General features: G+C 42.5%; 2 protein-coding genes across 3 annotated transcripts; both read left to right on the forward strand.

Moving 5' to 3' along the window:
- The first annotated feature begins 111 nt into the window (after positions 1-111).
- emilin3a (elastin microfibril interfacer 3a) lies at positions 112-3782 on the forward strand. The gene is made up of 4 exons (XM_071545832.1): positions 112-263; positions 396-515; positions 686-1299; positions 1772-3782. The coding sequence occupies exons 1-4, from the start codon at positions 112-114 to the stop codon at positions 3706-3708; spliced, it is 2823 nt and encodes a 940-aa protein (XP_071401933.1). The 3' UTR covers positions 3709-3782.
- Positions 3783-13389: 9607 nt separating this feature from the next.
- Positions 13390-22915, forward strand: opn7d (opsin 7, group member d). 2 transcript variants are annotated; one of them, XM_071545881.1, is made up of 6 exons: positions 13390-13741; positions 19878-19968; positions 20074-20236; positions 20411-20538; positions 20649-20983; positions 21332-22915. In XM_071545881.1, exons 2-6 carry the CDS (start codon positions 19878-19880, stop codon positions 21812-21814), a joined length of 1200 nt encoding a protein of 399 aa, XP_071401982.1. In that variant the 5' UTR covers positions 13390-13741; the 3' UTR covers positions 21815-22915. The 2 variants fall into 2 exon arrangements, with proteins under 2 accessions (XP_071401982.1, XP_071401983.1); XM_071545882.1 differs by lacking the exons at positions 19878-19968; positions 20074-20236.
- Positions 22916-24655: the final 1740 nt, after the last annotated feature.

A 24655-nucleotide genomic window follows, 5' to 3' on the forward strand; every position in this document is an offset into this window, starting at 1 on the left:
GAGAGCTTGCCCTTTACGGAGGCATATTTTTTCTTCTGTGAGATCACTTTTATCTCCGTTTGAAGCTTCCTTTCCCTAAGCTTTGGAATTTTAACAAGTGGATATACCACAATGCATTTTGTGATGGCTTTGAGTCACTTTGTTGTCGTGACACTTTTTTTGTCACTGGTCGAAACCAAGTTCTACAGACCATTCCAGTATAACCCCTATAAGGCTGGGCCCAGTCAACACCATGATCCAGAGAAACCCACCAGCAGACACAAGTAAGTGATCTCTCTCTCTATCTTAATTAAAATCTTACTTTGCTTTGGCAGAGTTTTGTATTTTAAAGCCAGGGAGAAATCACATCTCTGTGTCACACCTCTAATCTGTCCTCTTCTTCTGCTCTCTGGAAGGAACCACTGTGCCTATGTGGTTGAAAAGACAGTGTCCTTCACCGTGCAGGATGGGACAGCCCCCTTTGTAAAGGCTGAGTACAACAAGTGTTCCTGGGGTCAGAAATGTCCAACTCTCCTGTAAGTGAACCACATCTCATTATATTATTTTGATATATAGCCCTGATAGCCTGCTTTGTCATGAAAGAAAAAGGTTATTTCTGCCACTTCTGGGAATATGTGTGAAAAAATATGCCTGTCAAGTAACAATGTATCTCAGTTTCTAACTGATGGTTGGTTGACCCCCTCAGGTATCGTCTGATGTACAAACCAATCTACAAGGTGGCACATAAAACTGTCACAGAGCTGGAGTGGCGTTGCTGCCCAGGATACTCTGGCTACGGCTGTATGGAGGGACCTCCAGCTTACCAACACCCCATGAAAATGATGCCACCGTTCAAGGGCCCACCATTCAAAGGCCTACAGTTTAAGGGGCCTCAGTTCAAGGGCCCACAGTACAAGGGTCCGATGTTTAAGGGTCCAATGTTCAAGGGTCCGATGTTCAAGGGTCCACCCATTAATGCTGTTGTGAAAGCCAACCCATGGAGTCAACCCAAAGGACCTCCCGCCAGTATTCACTCTTACCCCATGCGTCACTTTGGGCCCCCGATGTCCTCCCCCTACCCAGACACCTCCTTTGAGCCTTATCCCTCTGAGCCAGAGCCAATGCCAGACCACCAGGAACCACATCACACAGAGCACGAGCACGAGCACGAGCACGAGCACGAGCAAGAGCAAGAGCAAGAGCAAGAGCAAGAGCAAGAGCAAGACCAAGAACATGAGCAGGAACATGAGCACAGTCATGGGCCTGAGGAACACGTCCCAGAGGAAACAGCTCCCCCTTCTGGGGGTGAAGAGGCTGAAGGTGAGACCAAATACTTATCTTATTTTTATAATAACAAAATATAGCCACATAAAGAGTTGACATTTTGATGATCAAAACTTATTATCACTGTATTTCTAATATAAAAACATTTGATTTAAATGTCTCCTCTTTTTATTATGTTTATTGTGTTTGTTTTGGAATTAAATGCTGAAATGGTCCTTTAGGCACTGAGTAAGTTCCATGATGCAAGTACCCATGAAACCCATTCAAAATGCATTAGGGTCAGAGGGAAAATCATTGGGTTTTTTTTATTATTATTATTAAGTTATGTCCTATAATCACATTAGTGATTTGTAATGACAATGTGACTCTTTTAAAGAAAGTTTTTAATGTTACTGATCAAACTAATTCATTTTGAACAATGTTCAAAGTCTAACCAGCTTTGTGCAAATGAAGATAAAGTGTATTCTTTGTCTGTGCCAGTGTAAACAGCTGTTCCCTGTCTCTTTAGGCCAGGCTGTAGACAGCGAGACAGAGGAGCGTCTGGATCGAATGGAGGAGGACGTGCGACGTCTGAACCAGGGACTCGAGACCCTGAGGGGAACCGTGAATGGACTGGAGGACGGACTACGAGCCTCACTGAGAGAAGACGCCAACAGGATGCTCTCTGCTCTGCTCTCCGCTGCCCCTGGTCCCGTTCCTGCTCCGGCGCTGGCCTCCAGTCACTCCACTGTAGGCTTCGGGGACATCCCTGCCGGAGACCCCGAGGCCGAGGGTCTGGATGGTAGACATGTGTTTCCAGGCCTGGGGGAACTGAGCGGGAGGGTGGAGGAGCTCAAGGCAGAGCTGCAAGCCAAGACAGCAGAGCTGCAGGAACTCAGAGCAACAGTGATGGGTCATGATGGAGCATTGAAGAAGCTGTCGAGTGGGGTAGGGGTAGGATCAGGCTCCACTGGCACTCTGGGGGGAGACACCCAGAAGGCTATGGAGAAGTTGGCGGATGCCAAGCTGAGTGGAGCCAGGGCAGAGATCCTGGGTGGGTTTGAGAAGCGCGTAGAGAGCACAGAGGGCCGATGTGAGGAGAAAGCTGGGGAAGTGCGTCGTCAGTGCCAGAGGGAGCAAGGTGAAAGGCAGGAGCAGATGGAGCAGGCCATGGAGGGCAGCACCACAGGCTTGAGGACAGAGCTGGGAAACCTCCAGGCACAGATCCATGGTCTGAAGGATTCAGACAGCTGCTGTGGTAGAACGAATGGTCTGGCTGAGAGGGTGCAGCTGCTGGAAATGTCAGTGGCAGGCCTCAACCAGTCCCAGGGGCACCTGAGGGTGGAGCTGGGTGGACACAAGGACCACATAGAGGGCATGCTGGAGGGACGGCTGGGGTATGTAGAGGCCAAGCTCAACCTGACTGGGAAGATGAAAAGTGGTGAGACGGGACGGAGAAGTGAGACGGGCCTGGAGGACAGACTGGAGGGGAAGCTGAAGGCTCTGGAGGGCCGTTTGCTGATGGCTGTGGAAGAGCTGGGAAACGTCACTGCCCCCGCCCTGCTGGAGGGCCACGCTGTTCCCACCCTGGAGACAGAGCTGGAGTCCCTCAGAGGGAGGCTGGAGATGGATGTGGACCGAGTGCAGAAGCACCTGAGCAGCCTAGAGGTTCTCTGCTCTTCCTCCTGCTCCTCCCCTTCAACCCCTTCTTCCATCCAGGGCGACGCTGCTGCATCAAGTGTCAACCTGGCAGAGGAGGAGAATGTGAAGGGGATGTTGGACATGCAGGTTGACCGTTTGAACAGCCTCAACACCACACTGCAGAACCTCCTGAACCATCTGGCCCTCAGGGACCAACAGGGAGGAGCAGAGGGAGACTCCTCCATCCAGGGAGAGCTCACAATCCTCAAGTTCAATGTCCGCTCTGTCAACCGCACCCTGAAAGGTCTTCAGGACTCTGTGGGGACGGTGGTCCACCAGGTGGGTTACGCTAACAGCACCTGGCATGAGAGAGAGACGCGTCTAGCCCAGCAGATGAAGGGAGTGGTCCAGCTGGTGGGACGGCAGGCGTCCATGCTTGGGGCCGGGGAGCGCAGACTGACCCGACTTAAGGGTGAGCTGCAAGAGATGAAGAGGCGGCTAGCTGGGGAGGTGCAGGGCTGCCGGAGCACAGCGCTGGGGGTCCAGAAGAAGGTGATCGAGGTAGGAGGGCGTGTTGCAAATGTGGAGGACCGGTGTAAGGGCCTGAATCACATGACGGAGGACCTGGAGAGAATCAGGGAGGAGCTGGAGAGACAGTCGGATGGGCTACTGTCCCAATTCAATGGGACCCTCTCCAGCCACGCTCAACAGCTGTCGGAGCTGAGAGATGGACTCAGAAACTGCACCTCGAAGGTGGAGCCCACACAGCAGAGTCTAGAGCGGGAGCCAGAGCAGAGACGAGGGGACACCTTCACCTTGATTTAGTGCAGTTTAGTTGGACAATAGATATAAAAAATGAATAGACAAACAAAAGGTACATACTATGCAGGTGTGGTATAAGTCCACTAAAACTTCATCTTATTATTTGTATTGTAAAATACAAAGGTTTAGAACCCGCACTGAGATAAGAATGGTTTTAGTTAGCTTATACTTTGATTATAAAATAAGAAATAAAACCAAGAACGGCAGCTAATTCCCACTGCACTCATAACATAACATTATACTTGGAGGCAGTATCTTGTAATTTAAACCATGACAGTGGTAAGTGATAGCCTTGTTGTAATGGACCATTATTCAGAGCCCCAGTGGCTGAGGAAAATAGCAGCAAACTGTATATTTTCTGTAAAGTTTCACAAAAAAAGTTCTGACATTGAGTTGTGTTTCACAAAATGTTTACATGTTCATGTTTTTGTATTGATTTTTTTTTTAAGCTATGTCTAGACTAGAGGTATCCAAGATACTATGTTTTTATACAATTTCAGTTCTTGTGTATTCATTTCTTTTCTAATTGTAATTCTGCATAAAATGTTATTAACATTTCAAGTGCTATTGAGTTCAAATAAACAAGTTTCTTTATAGTTGATTTTTCCTTGGTAAACAGACTTTTCAGGAGGAAACAGATATCTATAAAAACTGATTTTGATAACTCTAGTGAACTTTGACTCTTGAACAACCCCTTAACAATGCAGAATTTCAGAAACTAGTCATTCATTTCACTCTGGAGGCGAGACCCATGTGAGAGATGCACAAAAGTGGGAAACCACAAGAGGGCAGCAGAGAAGCATTTGTTGTTTCAGTTTGGTTTGGCTGAGGCAATCTACATGCAAAGTATGAATGTGGGTGTCCCTTCCAGAGATCTGGCTCATGGGGACAGCGCTTGTTTGCCAAAGGAGACTGACAAATTGGCATCAACACCAAGGTGAGACAGAAAGACAAGCAAGGAGCGCTTCTATCTAGCGCTCCACGCCTTTTCCTCTCTATTTCTTCCCCCCTCTCTCTCTCTCTCTCTCTCTCTCTCTCTCTCTCTCTCACTCTCTCTTGGCCACTAATTTACTTCCTCAGTTTTCATTGGACCTTATGATGGGCCATAGGTGACCTTGCTAATAGCTCTCCCCTGTTAGACCCTGTTTCCCTATCGGACAAACAACCATTAAAATGATAGATATGTGGGAGATGAGCCCACTGTTGTGTGAAAATGTTTTGGCCAGAGGCATGCGGTGAATAGTAACTAGGCAAAAACCACTGAGGAAAGGAGAGCAGAGAGGAAATATAGATGCCAAATGTATGTAGGAAGGTCTGGATGATGGAGTGATCTCTAGAGACAAACACAAACACAGGTAATGATGCAAATGCATGCGCATGCACACATAAACACACAGACACACACATCTGGTACGCTCCAGCACGTACAGAGAGTGAGGGGGAGAGCGAGATCTTCAGTTGTTTCCAGAGGCAACCTGTCACACATTATAACCTTCAAACGACTTCTCTCGTAAAGACACAACACTTGAAATGCAAACAGAAATCCAAAAAAACAAACAAACTATAGTAAATGTAAACAAAATGCCCTGACACAAAAACCTAAATCAATGTTTCTCAACCTGGGGGTCGAGATTATTTTGAGGGTGTCGTGAGATGATTTATGGGATAGGAAAAAAAACATATTTCTACTATGTACTACTACTACTACTACTACAAATGTATTATTATGTCTTTTTTTCTGAGTTTTCTTGTGAGAAAAGCAGTATGTGACCTTGGAATAATAAGGTTAATTATAAGGGCGATTTCGTCAAAACTGAATTAGTCATATAAACCTATTCTATGAGTGCCTATTAACATCTGTGTGGTGTTATATTCTTAGTCTGTAATTTCTAAAACAAAATGCCCCATCTCCATTTAGCTCAATATTTCTGAACTATCCTGAAGGCAGATAGAACCTGATAATTAATCAGATAAAATGACCTGAAAAGGGAAAATCATTCTTTGGTTGAACTGTTCACCACTCTGCATAGCAGGCTGTGATGGAGGGTCGAGAGTAGGCAACACTTTCTTTTAAGGCCAAAAAGGTTGAGAACCACTGAACTAAATCATGGGGTGCAGGTAAATTTGTACTGTATTTTGGGTTAAATTGGAAAAGGAAGCTTGCAAAAAAAACCTCTCATAACCCTCAACAGTCTATATGGACATACACAATGTGAATCCCACCAGACTGGGGCTTTCACCACACCCTGCCTTCGTTTGAACTCCCATTCTCTCTCTGTTACATCTTGGCCCTTTTGTTCCATAATTCCACTACATCTTTGTCATTTTTTGATTTTTTTTTACCTCTATTTTTGTATTCATCCCATCCCTCCTATTGGTTCCCACCTCACGCTAACCCAGACAACAACACATTAATCTTGTTTGTTTCCAAACAGACAGGTGGACAGAAAGGGCAGTCAGAGTCTCTGGTGAGTTTGGCTACTGAGACTCAGAGTCCCGTCCGCTGCTCACTCATATATCCTATTCTGAGTTATGCTCCCTGCGCAACTTGCAGACGGTCACAGGCCCAGGAACGCACCCAGTAAACAAAGGCCAAACCTGGCACAAAGACAAAGGACATAGAGGACAGTCAGATGGGAGTAAACAATGGGCTGCAGAGGCCCAAAATCAGAATCGCTTTACTTAACATCCTCCATAGATGCTTAAGGAGGATTTTTGCCCTCATTACAGTGATGGCCAGTGAATAAACAGTGCTGATTACAGTTGGCTCAAACATGAAGCACTTCAAGAGAGGGTGGCCTATATCTAGACCCCACTGCTTTTTAGTAATAAGCTCCAGCCTATGCTCTTCACCTTATAGCTACAGATGGATGGTGTTGAAATGACCTATTATGGAGATAGTTTATAGATTTGTTCTCAGAATTTGACATTTTTCAAATAGTAATAAAGTGTATAGCTAAATACCTAAGCTACTTTCCTCTGTTAAACAAGTTGCTGATACAGAGTTACAAAGAAAACTCGATATCCACAAAAAACCTCAAATCAGAACAAATTCCCTCCCATATAGCTCACCACAGCTAGTATTTGTCCTAAGGCAAATGAAAGTAGCTTCAGAAATGTGGCATGTAGCAACGAGAATGTCTCAGATGGTAAATGGAGCGTTGCAGACAATCTATTCAGGTAGGGATAAAGGTATCTTGCCACATCGAAAAACGGAGCATCCATTTCTTGAACCTATCTTCCATCGATGTGACGAGGATAAGATACCACTGTCCTTATCTGAACACTTCCCTATGTCTTGCCTATGACACTTAAGGAAAATGGATTCTTGGCCAGAGTTGACTGCCTTAGACGATTTGGCTCAGTTCCCAAAGTGGAGGGTAGATTATGAAGATAAACATGGATAATAGAGGGGGAAATGAATTCCAACCGTCTATGGAAGGAAGATCTTGCTGATTTCATGTGCGTGCAGTGCACAAAGATCCTCTGCACACTTAGATCTATGCAATCTTCATTCTCTTCTATGTAAATTGCATAGATCTAAGTGATCTTTTTCACCGTGGATTTGAGTGTTTCTCCAGCATCTTAGCTTAAGAGCATGAAAGTTCACAAGGGTCACAGGCTGACATTTCCCAAAGAGCACGCACCGCTTTGAGCTCTCTACATACTCTTTATCTTTGAACGTTACTTTACAGTTGTGTGGTGTTTTTTTTAAAGAGGAATGTTTTGGGATTAAATATTTAAAAACATGAAAAGTTCTATCTCACCGAAAATACATTTCAGCTTGGTACTATGAGCTTCTACTTTCATAAACTTCAATGTTTCATCTGCCTTTTAGCTATGTCCTGGAAAATAGCAGAGATTGGATAATATAGCAGAGTAGGTCGTAATAATGACATTTAAATAACTTTAACTTTAAGTGTTAAATAACTTAACACTTTTTCATGCTAATAATGAAGAGTAGTAAAGGCTAATCGCTGGTTCACTAAATTACAGCTAAATTGGCTTTTTGATGCACTAGCTAGTACTTGCTAGCATCAGGTGGCCTAGAAAAATCATTATTGTTTCCTCACAGGTTATTTTATCTGCTGATGTATAGTATGTGGATGAATGTATGTGTGGATGTATGTGGGTGAATCTGAATTAACCAATTGGATGTTGAATGACTATTCCATCAGAAACAGTGTGTAGAACATATAAGAAAAGGAAGACAAAGGGAGAAACATTGAGTATTATTTTGAATTACACACCACACATCATTAATTACGCAGTAGCCTGACTGGAAGTAATAAGTAAAATGTAATAACTAGTTGTAGCATTATAATGACTGTGAGTAATATACAAGTCAGAAAAGGTGCTTTTACCTGTAATTGTATTAAATAAGTGGCACTGCAGCAGCTTTTTGAAAATTTAGAAAAGTGCTGGATGCGAAGGATAAACTATTTCAACAAGGAAGAAAGCTACTGCGCACTATCGCCATTGCAAATTTCACATTTATTGACAAAATTGTTAAGCTTTCATCAGAGGATGAATTCACACCAAGTGAACAAGACAGATTTAACATCCAGAGAGGAGAAACATTACCACACCTGTTTTTTCATGCCAATACTGACAATGTACAATATTCACATATGTAGCTATACAAACGTTCTCCTAACTCTACACAAATAACAACAGAAACCCCAGAAAGGGCCTATAGCCTGCTGCTGCTTTACAGCTATAACTTGTATAATATATATTCTATAGGTTCTGAATGCTCCTGTTATTTATGATGGCTTCTGCCTGATGTCCTTTACAGGCCGCCCAGGCTCGTTCTGGGCTAGATTGTTTCTGCACAGGTGTAGTCACTTTCTGTAATGAATGTCCTTCCCCTCTGTGGAAGATAAATCAATGGAGGCAGTGCGCAGAAGCTTTCTGCCTTTTTTCAGCTAGTTTATTTTTCACCTCCAGAACCTTTTGCAATATTGCACATAGCATATCTAATACAATTACTGGTAAAAGCACCTTTTTTTTAAATTTGTATATTATTCAGTAATTATCAATCATTCTAATGCCCTATAGTTATTACATCTATTTTACTTGGATATTACTTAGTTATTTACAGTCATTACTACGTAATTAATGGCCTGTATTTTAAAAGATTACCCAACAAAATAAAGCATAAAGCTGAAGTTGAAGCATGAAGCTTGAAGTTCAAATGAGCAGATCCTTACCATTCACTCACTTTCTGAATCTTTCTAAAATATAGTAAGAAAAATGTTTTATTTATTTTTTCCCTTAAGAATGCTCAGAAAAGGGTTCTTCAAACTAAACAAAAATCAAAGTTAACGTCAAAATTATTGACACTGGTGCGTATAAAACAGGGTGTGGGGCACAAAACTTTAACCATCTGAAGACGAAGTATTTGCAATAACACCAGGTCAACTGTGAATCTCTTTGTTGGAGGGGCTACTGATGGGCTTTTCTGTTCAACAACTGTACAGCTGTATGTTGTACAAAAGGAAATGCGTCTCGACCAAATAACATGACACAAGGCATTTTATCTGCCATAGAAACGTTGTTGTTGCTTCAAGAGCTCTCCATTTATGTGATAAAACCTGAATCTTGGACCAGTTCCCCTGGAAGCATTAAAAAAGGCGCCAGGTCCATTAAGTTAGTGGCCCTCCGGACTGACATCCGCTGGCCCTTCTGGCCAATTTCCAGTTTCTGAACTGGCAAGAGAGGATGTTGACTTACTGAGAGGATGTTGGTTTACTGGCTTTGTCAGATGTGTACTGAGGGACCAGTAATGATGTCAATCCAGGGCAGCATCAACCTGGTTAATTAGTGGTGCGGCTTCCTGAAGTGACTGGAAAGCAGGCTTAACAGACCGGCATGTGCCACCAATCAATTTTCAGTTGGGTTTTACATAAATTAAAAGTACAATTCCACTGTGTTCTCCTTTGAAAACTCACTTAACTCCTGGAAACTCAGTCACTCTAATGCACAACAGAGAGGGAATGACGATGGATTATGAAAAGTATTTTAATTGTTGGTAGAAGGAAATGAACCGTTGCTTCTTGTTACTTACTGAGCTGAACACTGTCCCACCAGAAGGGCACTGATTTGCTATTTCATTTCGCTTTTATTTATTCAGGTTAGTGCCAGAGAGATATACACCTTATTTGAATAGACATGTTTAATACACCACTGAGCCCCAAGGTGCTTTTACCTCCGAAGAACGGTTATCGCCACTTAAAGAAACCTCCGCCAACACCAAAAGCTTTTTAACCTCAAAAGGTTACAGCTGAAACCCTCAAAGTCCACAATCCTCTATATTTAAAATCTATTGGTCTGTCATACTGATTTTTGTTTAACCTGTTTAATAGATTACCATTGTCACTACAGGTTACTCTCAGTCAAGTCACTATAAATACAGAAATAACAACAATCAGCTGATATTTATTCTGCTAATGACCAGGTCTCAGCTGATTTTTGTCATTCCCCTTAAGGATCTGACGTCTTTCTTTGTTCTGCTTGGTTTCTGTGAAAGGGGGGGAGGGGCATAAATCAAGTCTGAGAGTTGTTTGTAACGCAAAATAAACACACACTGAGCACATAAAATCTATCTCCTCTCACTCAAACTGCTATGCCGGGGATAATGTGGTCTCTCTCTCTCTCTCTCTCTCTCTCTCTCTCTCACCACCAGGGATGACTGGAAAATCATAATTTAAGTCACACCATAAAACAGAAACATGACCGAGCAGCAATTCAAGCCCAACACTCGCCAATGACAACGTTAATGATGCAATAGGAAGCAACATGACGGTGAACGGGCATGAAAGGCTATTGTAAATTACTCCTTGTTCTTCCATATACCCAATGTCATAATTTTGTAGTGAAGGAAAAGTGGTCCTCAAATTATCATTGGTGGATCAACTGTGCATTGTATTTAATCTGTAACTCATTCTGCATGACTAAATTATGAGATAGGAGAGTGACATGAAGAGTAATAGAAAGATTTGCTTGGTGCAGGTCATTTTGTCCTTGACGCTCTCATATTTCCTTTCCCTTAAGGAAAAGGTGAAGTTATGCCATATCAAATATTAAATCTTGACTATTTTGAATAATTAAGTCCACCAATCTGTCTGATTATAACAAATAGCACTGGGGTTCAGTGGAAAAAGAGCACCAGGAATACAAAACCAATCAGCCGACCCTCCCCTGACACACAGGATGTGTTGTAAATGAAACGGAAAAATAAATGGTGAAAATTTGCGTTATAACAGATGATCAACTGAAATTGGTTTAATTAACACCAGAGGTCCCTGCTGACCCCAATGATATATGGCATATGACGGATACAAGTTGTTTTAGATAAGATTTTTATTTGTAATTGATTATACTTTAGATTAATTGTAGCATTTTTCAAATGTGTTCATCCCATTTGTGTTCATCTGTTGCACAGGCAAATCTTAACTTTCTCTTATTCTTCTTTGTCTTTGGGCAGAATGTAGGATTCACTAATCAAAGTGACAGCTGTTATATAAAAACTGGAAAAATATGCATTCATCTGTAAAAGTTGTTCATTATTCTAGATTCACACTCAAACTTACCGCAAGTAATCATTAGCGAGAGACAGGACAGACCAAAATTTCCAGCAGTGCGCATTAATTATGCTGCAGATAACTTGTGCAGCTCCGAGCCTTGTGGTCCGGGGCAGCCTCTCTGAAGTTGAATGACAGGCTCGGCACTCAGTCCACTGGCACTGCTGACCTGATAGAGGGCCGGGTCACGCTTCATTTGGATAGTCCAATGCTGACACTCAAGTAACTATCAATTTAATATAGTGTGTCACTAAAAAGTCTATTGAGTTTCAGGTGACCCTCAAAAGTAGTAAAAGTAGTCTTTAAATATTCAATGTCTGGGTTATGGTTAACCTTAGGGGTTAGGGTTAAAAAAGGATTAGGGTCTCTACGTAGTCTGTAGGAATGTAGTGAATAGGCAAGTTACCTTTTGTTGAACATCTACTTTTTGTCACCTGATAGACAGTTAGTTGAGAATCAACATTGGAGCATCCAAATAAAGCGTTACCAATCTTTGTTTCAGTCAAAGCAGACCCCATTCTACTGTTAGTGCATTAGTAGCACAGACAATCCACGCATCAACCTTGAACTGACTGATCCAGAAAACTGAAGTGACTCATTGACATCCATTTCAGCATGTCTGTATGATCTAATGAAAGCTGACTGGTCAAAGCCGCACTCGTGTTCAACATGATCCCTCATAATTTCCTTTCATTCTGATCATTTCCTGCTGAATGTCATCTCCAGTAAGTCGTTGAAGGGACATCATACTGCAGCGCACCACTGGGCCTGACACTAAGTTCATCTAAATGTGTCAGAGTGAGTGGCCTGAGAAGGACCAGGACCCCATGCCGGTATTAATGTGACAGAGCTGCTCTTTATGGCTCTCTGAAAGCCCTGCAGCCTCTGTACAGTTCAGTGAGCGAGCCCTCGCTCCCCTAAGCAGCTTTCTGTCTCTGTCAGTCTGGGAGCGCCGCTGCTCCGAGCGAACCGCATGGGTGGGTGTGATAAAAGTAGGATGACACAGTGCTTCAGGTGCAGTTCAGATGCTCGCCACCAGGACTCAGTGCGAATGTGGAGCACAGCAGCTGGATTTACCGTACGACCGAGGCTGAATTTTTTTTTCAAGGTGGCTGTCATATTCATTTTGGATGTTGAAAGCATCTGTCAGTTTGCCACCACTCTTATCTGTATCATGGGATCAGTGATTCAGAAGATTTAGATTGTAAAATTTTTAAATCCAATATTGTTCTTTAAAGCTGAGGATATTCATCTAGGAACTCTTATTCAAATAAATTATGCATAATATATTTTGTGATTTGTAATGCACATTGATAACAATTAATTGCCAGTAGCACAGTAACAACAGGCTATTGCTGAAGGTAATCATTAGCTGTTAAATGGCTCCCTGCAGCTTTGTTTCCTCACTAAACACTGTTGGGTCCAATCAGAGATGAAAGATGGTCATAAGCTGTCTTATGTCTCATCAAAAGATGAAAAACTGCAATCATAATTTTTGGCCATTTTCAGCTGTAGCTACTGCTTCACAAGCATATCCTGCCATATTAATATTCTATTAGAAATATACGCTGTATTCAGAGACAAATTCCTTTGAAGTATCAAATTTGAAATTGGATCAAAGCAGCTCTGACTTTGGTGATTGTCTCATCCCGTTCCATGTATCATCAATGGACTTCTGATTGACAGCCAGTTTTCTGTTCTCTGGGTTTTGATTGGCATCACTTATAACCAGTTTGTAGGTCAAGCGTTTTGCACACACACACACACACACACACACACACACACACACACACACACACACACACACACACACACACACTCAGAGGCACTTGTGGACAATGATTAGGGAAAACCCACAGCTGAATACTTCTGAAACAAACAGAACATGATGTGTTGGCAGCATTGAGATGGATAAAGAGCAGGGGAAAATATAGAGGGAAAGTAGAGGGTTAGGATAGATAGAGAAGGAGGGGGGGGGGGGGGGGGGGTGTAGGGGTGGTCCTTTGAGTCATCAGTGACACTCAGAGCTTGCCAGTATTATGCTGATCTCTCTCTCTGTCTCTCTCTCTGGCTGGCCTGGCGTCACTGTGGGCTGCTCGTTCTCCACCACTGGGACTCAATGCATCTCCACAATGATGAGTGCATACGCTGTGACTGTAGCTGTATGAGAGAGAGAGTGAGTGTGTGTGTCCAACTGGCTGGATGTGTGTGAGTGTGTGTCATTGAAGAGGAGGATATCCTAACCAGACTCATTCGGTGCGAGCCTGTGAATCAGGTCTGGTGCTCCTCTCTCTCTCTCTGTCTCTCTGTCTCTCTCTCCCTCTGTCTCTCTCCCTCTCTCTCCCTCTGTCTCTGTCTCTCGCTGGCTACCCAGGCTCATCTCCTCTGTGTCCTGCTCTCCACCTGGCCTCCATGAGTTTACCTGAGGACACGCCATTCCTCCCTGGAAGGTAAGCAGCACAGCGGTGGACCGTCTCGCTCTCTCTCTCTCTTTCTCCCTCTCTCTGTGTCTTGTCTGCTTCCAGTGCAATACAAGGAGATTAGACAATAACAAAACAGAAGATCACTGCTGGTGACGCACTTCGCTGATCTTCCAAATTTCGGAGGGTTGCTTGTTGTATTCAGCAACGTACGATGATATATTGAAGCCCATGTGATATAAAAATATTTATCCTGCCTCTAAATTCTATCTCAATGTGGTCTGACACAGTTTACTTCTCCTCTGTCTCAAATTGCACTGGTTGCTGCCGGCATACAACTCTCCCTCTAAAATAACGTCTGATTGTGTTAAAGGGGTTTTTTCTAAAGGACGTTCAGTCAAGGTTCAAATTCTATCTGAAGTAAGTGCGAATGGATTGTGCTGAGGCTGCAACGCTGATTAGATCAAGGCACAGACATCACAGCCAACTTGTGGGATCTCCGGCAGGATTAGTGATAAGATCAGTGAAATGCCTGTTTTTCTGTATTTTGGAGTCAAAGTTGTAGCTGTTGCTATATTGACCATTTTCAAGACAGCCTGTGGTGCTTTTCTGCAAATGTGAGATTTCAGGCTGCTTGCCACACATCATTCTCCTGCATGCTTGCTGTGTCTGTTGTCGGTGTGCAAGCTTGTATAGAAGTATATGTGAGTGACCGCTCTCTTGTTTGTAGGTTTTCACTCTAGCCTCACAACAGAGGAACATAAAATCAATGTTTGTTGACAATGACCGACTATGGTGCAAGAACAGGTTTTGTTTTTGTTGGATACAGTAAGATTTTACCGGACAAAGTGAATGACCTTCAACTGAAGATCAGAGAGTCGAAGGCCAATAATGCAAAAAAAATACAGCTATCTAAGGCGAGACATGAGACATTTTCCCATCATTGACTCAGTAATATTTGCTTTCCCATTGTATATCATACTTAATCATACTATGGTTAAATAATAAGTTTGTAGCATAAAGGGGGTGGGGGAGGCATGTGTGGTGGAGTGATGGGGACATGAATTGCAACAGTAGCAGTAGCAGTACCAGTTTTTTTTCTTTTTTTTTTGCATTCTTCGCGGCTGCTGTCCTTCCCATCGGCTTAGAGGAAACAGGCTCAGAGACATGGGAAGGACCAACACTTGCAAGCCCTATTAACATACTGCAGGTGATACATGAGCATCTGTGCCATATTATAGATACTGACAGGTTATTATATCAACACCTCAACATTGGAAAGAATAAAAAAATGTGTCCAATTTGTCCAAATTCTTTAATTAGACTCTAAGACATGACAGAGGAGCAATATTTGGTTTTATTAGAGCATTTGTGATAAAAGTTTCTTTTAAACCGTCTGATAAATGAGCCTCCCATCTTTGGAACCACATGTTGCTCTAGGATCAGATCCTGCAAGAGCTTCCTCCTTCCCTACTTTTGTCTCCCTCACTACTATCCCACTGTCTAAATAAAAATACAAATGTGAGTGAGTGGACTGCTCACCCTCCTTAAAACGAAACAAAACCACTCAGCCATTCTACTTCTATGCAAATAGTTTTTAAACCCCCCACTTCATTTCAAGGCCCATTTAGTAAATGAATGCACTTCAAACTCTCCAGCTGCTTTGTTGAAAGATGGCAACAAATCTATTAAGTTAAGTTCAGATCCCAATATGCTGAAAGCCAGCATTCAGATGTGAAAAGAGAATGTGCAAGAAAAACATGAGTGGGCTTTTGGCAGGCCCAAACAATTCACTGCTGTACATAACAGAATCCAGATCAGGTTTTATTTGCGTTGTACTTTTATAAATCTGTCCCAAACACCTAACCTGTACTGTCAACAGGTGACAGAGAGAAGTAATTGATCTGTGTTCATATAACTACTGCAAACCTGGGAATCTTAAATACATTTTAAGCATTTTATCATCAAGTCTGCAGAGTCAATGCATAAGAAATGTCACTGTAGCCCTGCTGATAAACAAAATGCTTAACAAATATGCTTCTCAGGTTAACGTTCATGCCCTACCGAGCATCTACACTTTCTGTGGAAATGTATACTGGTTGCATTAGTTACAAAGTGGCCATTAGCATATTACCTGTGAATCATCTTCCCCTGCTTACATGTAACTCCCGTCTTTCCCATGCTGGTGAAACACTGTGTAAAATATTGCACTGTGATGGCATTTACTTGTCAGTCACTCTCAGATGAGGAGGCAGTTAGACACAGCAAGGGCGAATGAAGTTCAATTCACTCAGGCCTTCAGGGCATCATGTGACACACAACATGCTACATGTGACATACATGTTGATGGCAGGGTTTTTCTCTATACATCGCACAAGGCAACAACCCACAAACTAAATTACCTATATAATTTGCACAAAGGGATAAACATATCTGACTTTGACTACTAAAATACTAAAATACAAATCCTGCACCAGGAATCAGCTTACGGGTTGGTTGTGTATGAAACAACCTGCTCCAGTTTTATTGATTTTTATTTAACCTTAATTGTATTTATTTAACCAGGTTTCATTGAAATAAAGACTTTCTTTTTCTAAGACAGACCTTGCCAAAAAAGCAACATCAAGAGAATGACGCAGACAACAAAGTAAAAATGTAAAATACATTCAAAATCATATAAAAGGTTATTGCAAAGTTAGAATTGGCTACATAAGCACTCAAAAGGCAGTAATCCAATAGAAATTTCCATGACAAGAGAGTAATTTACACGACGAGCTCAAATAAGAAGAAGCAGACCCAGAATTGTCTTATAGATAAAAACGTAACAATGAATAAACCTACAAATGGGACAGGGCAAGCCAAGCAAAGCCAAGGAGACAAGATGCAATGTGACATTTTACTGTCAGAAGGAAACACTTCATAATACATAGTGTCCAAGGCACAAACATATTGGGAGGACGCAGGTGAAGATAAAACATCACCATGATCATGCACTGGAAAGTGTAGAAAATTAAGCTGAAATTGGTTATTTATTTTAGGAATGTGCGGACTGAAGGAAACGCAGGCATCAGTTAATATTTCTATGAACCTGTAAGTTTCAACAGTCTCAGTCACTTTGGTTTGCATTGTAACATTAGATGGAAGGTTTTGTTGCCTATAATGTTTTGAGTGTGTAAACATCATGACATTTGTTTTGTCAGAGGAAGAACCTCAGCAGTTTTACTTGGGATTTCATTACATTCAAGGTTCAGATTACAAACATAAAGCAAAGATTCAGCTATGGCAGTGGCTGGGAATTTCAGAAAACCATGCGGACACTCTGACATTATAATTGTCACCGCTCTCAAGCTCATTCATGTGGTGCTTCGCCATTACTATCAGACGCCCCCAACATGCCCTGTCAGCCGTCGATTGGCCGCTATCTCCCCTGACTCCGGGCTTTTAACGGTTATGAGTGACAGACCTAGTTTCAGTGGAATGGCTTGAATCTCACACTGAATCAATTCTGATGATGGGAAACTTGTCACAAACCTATACATTGCCTGTCATACAGACAACAGTGGTAAGCCACAGCTAGATACATTCAGATCTTTGCTTTCGTAAATGAAACAGTCAAAATGTCTCCGCTGAGGCTGACACAGCGGACCTGGGCAACATGGGGCAGGGCAGGAAGAGATGTAGTGCCAGTGTGCCCAGAAAGCAGAACAATGGGGTAAATCATGTATTAGCAACTCGGCAGGCAGTGTATGGTTTTTACCTCCTACAGTGCATCCAAAGTTCAGTGTCTGTCCCTGTCTCAAAGGCGTCCAATTAATCACAGATGAACAGAAGAGGCGTTCAACCAGGCTCAGAGACATGAGAGCAGTTGTGTCACGGCTCAGCCACTCTCCAAACGCTCAATCTGTCACAGCTGACCAAAGTCACAGTTCAGCTGGTTAAGCTCTTTCTCCCTCTTTCTGTCTCTCTCTCTCTCTCTCTCTCTCTCTCTCTCTCTCTCTCTCTCTCTCGCTCCCTCTCTCTCTCTCTCTCTCTCTCTCTGTCTCTCTCTCTCTCTCTCTCTCTCTCTCTCTCTCTCTCTCTCTCTCTCTCTCTCTCTCTCTTTCAGACTCACATGGCTCAGGGTGTTCTTGGTTTTGGCCTTCTGATTACGTAAACATGTTCCGATACAACGAATGAATACAAGGGCAAGGCGAAGAGAAGGGGAAGAGATATTTGAGAATAATGACATATTCTGCCTTTAATAAGACTTTTCATATGTTATGAGATGCACTTTAAAACGTACAGATGTTAAAATGTATTCTAAGTGTTCAGACAGCAACAACACCCTCTAAATTTGACATGATGGTAAGAATCATCATCCACAAAAAATGTAATTATAAACCAATCCACCTGCTTCTCTTACGGAGCTACCGTCTTTAGGCTTCATCTTGTAATCACACATTGAAAACGTGGCTGCTAGTTAATGATGGCATCAAGTCTGACAGACGGAGACAATGACTGTGATGTTTATACAGTGAATTCATGTGATAGGACATGATAAGCCTCATTAATAGCTAGACTCTGTGTTGTGCTGACATGGCAGTGTAGCTCTTGCAGTGACTGGACTGTGGTCCTATCAGCTGATGGACTGCAGGATGCTGGTGAGTGCCTTGTCCAGTGATTCAGCTGTGACCCAAATAATTCCTTGTAACAATGTTTCACACCCCACTGAGTCTCCTCCACCCGGACAGACTGAACATTTGAAATGTATTTGGTTTGTCATTGACTGGAGTGTTGACTCACATAATAATAATAAAGCCTTATTCTTTATCCTCGATGATTGCTTAAGTCCTTGAGAGTCAATGTTGTCTCTGCATCAATTCTGATGATTTCGGCTCCAGATTCTTCCCCGCACTCTGCTTTCCTTTCCAATTTCCATTTCTCCATTTTTCATTCCTCTACATCAAGCGCGGCGATGTCCTGAATAGCAAGCATCTTCTTGTTTGCAGATAGGTGGCCAAGAAGATTTTGTTTGTCCAGTTAATGGGCCTTGGCTCATAACAAGGAGCATGAGTGTCTCGGTTATGCTTCTACTGATGCTAGACAGACACAATTAAGATTCTACTAACAATCCATTAGGTTAATTTATTATCCCTGAAGTGTCTCTCCTAAAGAGCTGAAACTCTTGTGCAGCTGTCCATCATGGCAGAATGTATAGTATTAACGAAAACATGCTGTAATCTGTGTGTGTTTGTGTGTGTGTGGCTGTGAGTGTGTGCATGCGTCATGTGTGCATGTGTATGAGATGGAGACAAAACTGTAATTTCGCTATCTTCTGTCTGAAGCAAGAATTTGAGCACATGTTATCTTAATCGTAATTGTCTTGCCCCCATATCCCTCTGTCTCTCTCTCTCTCTCTCTCCCTCTCTCTCTCCCTCTCTCCCTCTCTCTCTCTCTCTCTCTGTAAATCTGCACTGTGCAACTCACGGCCTCTGTAACATAAACAGACTTTCCGGAAATGAGTTTGGGAGTGTAACTGCATCTGTTGTAAATCCTGAAAGGCACAGTCTTTCTAACTCCTTCTTTCTGTCAATCCTGCTTTGCTTTATATATTACTTCCACTTTGCAGGCATTGTCTTCATCATTGGTACGGGATTATGTTTTTTTTTTATTAAAATAAAACAACCTTTTCATCTATTTCTACATCTGCTCTAGAAGATTGCTCATACAAATACAACTGTAAATATTGTGCAGCAGCTTGCAGTTTCTTTATTCAGTTCTGTAAGCTCTTTATCCAGCGACTTAGAAATGTGTGTACAAAATGAATGGGTAGATTGCTGCAGATATGTTGTGTATATTGTTTTTAATAATGTGACTTTTCCAGTGTTGTTTACAGACAGTATTTGAGATGGATTGGAAAATGCACGTTGGAGAAATATTCATTCCAGTGCATCTATTTCTTTCAAATAGTCAGACCAGATGGGAAGTAAATACGTCTTTTCCATTGTCTCTCAGCTATACAATGTATTTGTTTCCCTTTGGGTATTTTCACCTAACCTATAAGAGTATCTGCAGAGTTCAGGCTTGGGTAACTTCTTTCAAACGATTAGATAATTCCCAATTAACTTGTCTGTGTGCTGCTGCTAACAACAACATTTTACCATTCGGCCTCTTCTTTGCTGTCTAGATGGGAAATGCTTCAGACACATCTGCTGTGTTTGTCTCCACCATCTCCAAGGAGCACGATCTGCTCATGGGTTCACTCTACAGCATATTCTGTAAGTCCACCACAATGGCCCAGTCTTTGCTGTTCTGATCCTTCATTGAGTCTATGCATGTGCGACAGATCAGGTCCACAATTGCGGCTCACTCTTCTTTTCCAGGTCTGTTGTCTCTCCTGGGAAATTGCATTCTGCTACTTGTTGCCTATCGTAAGCGGTCGTCCTTGAAGCCAGCTGAGTTCTTCATCATCAATCTATCCATCAGCGACCTTGGGATGACACTCTCTTTATTCCCTTTGGCAATACCCTCAGCTTTCGCACATAGGTATCTTGTATCTCCCTCTTTTTTTCCTTTTCTTTCCCATTTCATCTCTCCCTCAATCTTGACTGTCGAGCCCTGCTATTCCACCTTGTTGCAGTTATGAGTTGTTCTGCCACTGAAGACTTCATTCAGTCACTGCCTCTGTCTCATTTCAACTGTCTCCCTTTCTCTGCACAGGTGGCTGTTTGGTGAAATTGCCTGTCAGGTATATGCTATGTGTGGAGTGCTGTTTGGTCTGTGCAGCTTGACCAACCTCACAGCCCTTTCCTTAGTCTGCTGCCTTAAAGTCTGCTTCCCTACCCACGGTGAGAGGTTCATCAATGAAACTTATGGATCTGATGTTTGTTAATGCATGACACTCGAGAAAAATGACTAAATATCCTTTCAATTCTCTTTTTATCTCCTCTCCGATCAGGTAACAAGTTCTCCTCGTCTCATGCCTGCCTCCTGGTGGTTGGAGTGTGGTGTTACGCGTCTGTGTTTGCTGTGGGCCCCTTGGCTCAGTGGGGACATTACAGTGCCGAACCGTACGGCACGGCCTGCTGCATTGATTGGCATGCGCCCAACCACAAGCTTTCAGCTTTGTCTTACATTGTCTGCCTCTTCGTGTTTTGCTATGCGCTGCCCTGCACCATCATCTTCCTCTCCTACACCTTCATTCTGCTGACGGTGCGGGGGTCACGCCAGGCCGTCCAGCAGCATGTGTCACCCCAGACCAAGACCGCCAATGCACATGCTCTCATTGTCAAGGTCAGAGGATATGACTGTGTCTCTAGCGTGTTAGCATCAGTGACTCAAGGTCTTGCGTTGAGAGTAAAGTTATTCAAAGGTTATCCAGTTCTTTGTTGAGTAATTCCTTTGTCTTTGTGTAACCTTCCCACGCGTATGTAGTGTTGTTTGGCCGCACAGACATGCCATCTGTGTGAGGGAATGGTGCTATAAATATTTGCACCTACACTGTTTGTTTGATTTTGATTGTGATTGATATGGACCTAAATAAGTCTTTTGCATGTATGCCTGTGTGTTGTGCGTGTCTGCATCCTTGTATGCATGTGTGTGTGTGTGTGTGTGTGTGTGTGTGAATATACTTCTCCATAGCTGTCGGTAGCAGTGTGTATAGGTTTCCTGGGTGCCTGGACGCCATATGCTGCTGTGGCCATGTGGGCTGCCTTCGGCGACGCCACCCAGGTCCCTCCTCCTGCGTTTGCCCTGGCGGCCGTCTTCGCCAAGTCTTCCACTATCTACAACCCTATGGTCTACCTGCTGTGCAAGCCCAACTTTCGCAAGTGTCTGTACAGAGACACGTCCACGTTTCGACAGAGGATCTGCAGGGGAAGTCCACAGCCAGACCAGAAGGAACCTTTCGGATCCACCTTACAGCGCAACAACAAGGACATGAGCTCCACACGCTTTTCTAATGGACAGCAGGAAAGCCACGGGGCGTGTCTGCACTGCACTGAGGATGGAGCGCCGTGTCACGCGTCCACACCCCAAAGGACTGCCTGCATCTTGACTGGATCCACCTACAGCGAGGTGACAGTTAGCCAGCTCCCAGCCAAACTACAGGCTGATTTCCTCTAGTGTTATGACCTCCTTCTTTCATGAGGCAAACAAAGATGGACAGCTGCGCAAAAAGACAGAGAAATGACAGCAAAATGACAAAGAGCCTTGGCTGAATTATATGAGAGGCACATGAGTTAAGATGAATATGTGTCACCCAGACTGAAGAGCATGACAGTGAAAAACCCACAGGCTCTTGCTGCCTGAGTGGCCAAGGCTAGTACCAAAAACCTAACATGGCATGCTTCCTGAAATTCTTCACTCCTGACTGACTCCGTCCCTCTGAAATGACTAGGACTCCAAAATCCACAATCTGCTTCTGCTGGGGAGATTCGTTGCAGGGATTTATACTTGCGATGCCTTGCCACCCACTTCTACTTCAGACTGGCAAACATTACTGACAAGGCTGCAGCTTATTTCCTTCTGGTTGAATTCCTGCTACATTTCAATGTACAGTACATGAAGTGGATTCTGACGGAGGGGAGAACGAGGCAAAGGGACATCCGCTGGCTTCAAGGTGATTTGTTGGGAAAGAATTAGGCCTTTATATGACATTTTAAAGTACCTCAGCATCTTTTGCATACAGTCTTACTAATACAACAAGAGGATATCACTTCATGAGAGGATAACTCATTCTAATATTTGGTCAGGCAAATAAGACAAAATACATTATGTGAAGGTCTTGTGGGTTCAAGACTGAAAGGGATTCACTCTGGAGAAACTACATTCCTTGCTACATAAATGACACCTGTAATGTAAGACCATTTCACTGATTTTTCCAAAAACAACTGTCCTGTTTAGGAAACAAGAGGAACCAAATGAAGTTCTATTTTTTTTAAATTATAACCACAACCTCGTCCGATCATGCGCCTATATATCAAAAGGCCTGTGATAGGTTTTCCCTAAAAGCTAAACAAAAATACAGTAGGCTACTACACTCTGTTTTAATCTGTTTCCCTTTTTAGGACTGTGTTACCGTGCTGTGGGACTTGATGTATGCACATAAAGGAAAGCATACTGTATCTATTGATATCATCATCAAGTTTATGTCCGTATCAAAAGCAAGTGAAACCAATGTTTGAGCAACCCTATTTATTAATGAATTAAAAACATTCAACAATCTGTGTGGCCCACTGATTATTCTGGGAGACAAAGTAACTACTGAGGGAAAAAAGTGGAATGTATCCCAGTGTCCTTGGGAATCACAAACATGCATCAGGACCAGAAATACTGTAAAATATTAGGAAAGTGGCAAATACAATGGGAGACAACTTGACATCATACGATTGTACCGGCATAGCAGAATGTGGCACAGGAGTGTTGCATGTACGAAACAAAAGTGATCTTGGTTTTTCTCATTTCAAATGTCCCTGAGGAAGCGTTGCTTTGGAGGCTATTCATTTACTTGAGAGGACAGCAGGCTCAAATTCACCGACAATGCAATTTTCTACAAAGAATAGTGTTGACACTCTGGGTAATGCAGCATCTTGGTGCTGTCTAGGGTGAATCAAATCTCCACTTACGTATTACAGAAGTAGTGTTTGAGTGTTTCATAAGAAGTTGTGCTTAAAAGATTTACAAACTCACCACTTGTTTCAAAACACAGAATGGATTCCTAAATACTGGAAATGTGTTTGAAAAACCAACCCAACAAAAACCAATACATATATGTAAACGTAATGTTTTCCCTGACTCCAATATAGATCCACTTTTCACAGATTTCACACTTTCTGTTGTTTATCATTCAAACAGAACAGAAAGTGTGAAATCTGTAAAAAATTACCTGTTATAAAGGTCATGAATTCAGCAAAATGGAAGTCACATTTGCACAAGAGGGTGGACAATCTGGTGCAATTCTGTCTGTTTGTTGTTTGAACATTGGGAGGTAAAACACTCTTTAAAATCAAAAATCTTATATGGCATCTAAAAAGTTACATTTTGAGCACTGAGACTTTCATCAGACATACAAATGACTGGAAAATGCACCTATACAAAAAATAGGAAGGAAGTCTTAACAGGTGATAAAAAGTAAAATATATAGATATTTTTTTAAGTAATTTGGTAGATCCCTTATTGGCATGCTTAATCTGGGAAGGCAACCTATTAGAGACCTGATAGATGACCCTTTTACAGTAATACTGTACTTCTGCTCACATTTTAGCACAGATTTTTCCCTTCATTGTTTGCTGTTTGAGACGCGTCTTATAGGATGATTCACTATCAGCACACTAACCAGAATCATGCTGACATCGAAGCTACTGCTGGGAGCGGGGGAGACTCCTTTGCATGTGCAACCAAAAGCGCATAAGAGCGCCCATCTGATGTGGAATCTTGGAAATACATTTACAAAAAAAAAAACTCTATATATGTATATATATCTGCCGCAGTGATCTATTTTCATCAGCGCTGAATTGAGCTGGAATGAAATGAAAATAAAAACTTCCATGCCTGCAGGGAGCTCAAGCAAATATGCATGAAAGATGGACTTGGTTGCAAAGTAATTTGTTTTCTCCCAGTGTAAACAGAAAATAAGCTTTTCACTGGCAACCATCACAGGACAGCTGTGAGATATGGCCAAAGGAAAAATTAGAAAGTGGCAGAAGCATAAGAGATATCCAGAATATGGCACATAGCATTTGGAGAAAGTGTCTGAATAATACTACATGGCATAGCTGTACATCTTTCTGTAATCCAATAGACTAAATCCAAAACAGTTTATTTACCTCGGCCAATTTTGGATTACTGTGACTCCTGTGACTGAAATTCTTGATTTTGGACTGTGCAACCTTTTTTTTTTCTTGAGACAGATGGAAATTGTATATATGTAAATATGGTTGTAAACAAATCACCCAGTACACAGTT

Source organism: Centroberyx affinis, unplaced genomic scaffold (genome assembly GCF_046629955.1).
Source record: "Centroberyx affinis isolate AG114_WGS23_722 - 3 ecotype Tasmania unplaced genomic scaffold, CSIRO-AGI_Caff_v1 ptg005062l_1, whole genome shotgun sequence".
NCBI classification, from domain to species: Eukaryota; Metazoa; Chordata; class Actinopteri; order Beryciformes; family Berycidae; genus Centroberyx; species Centroberyx affinis.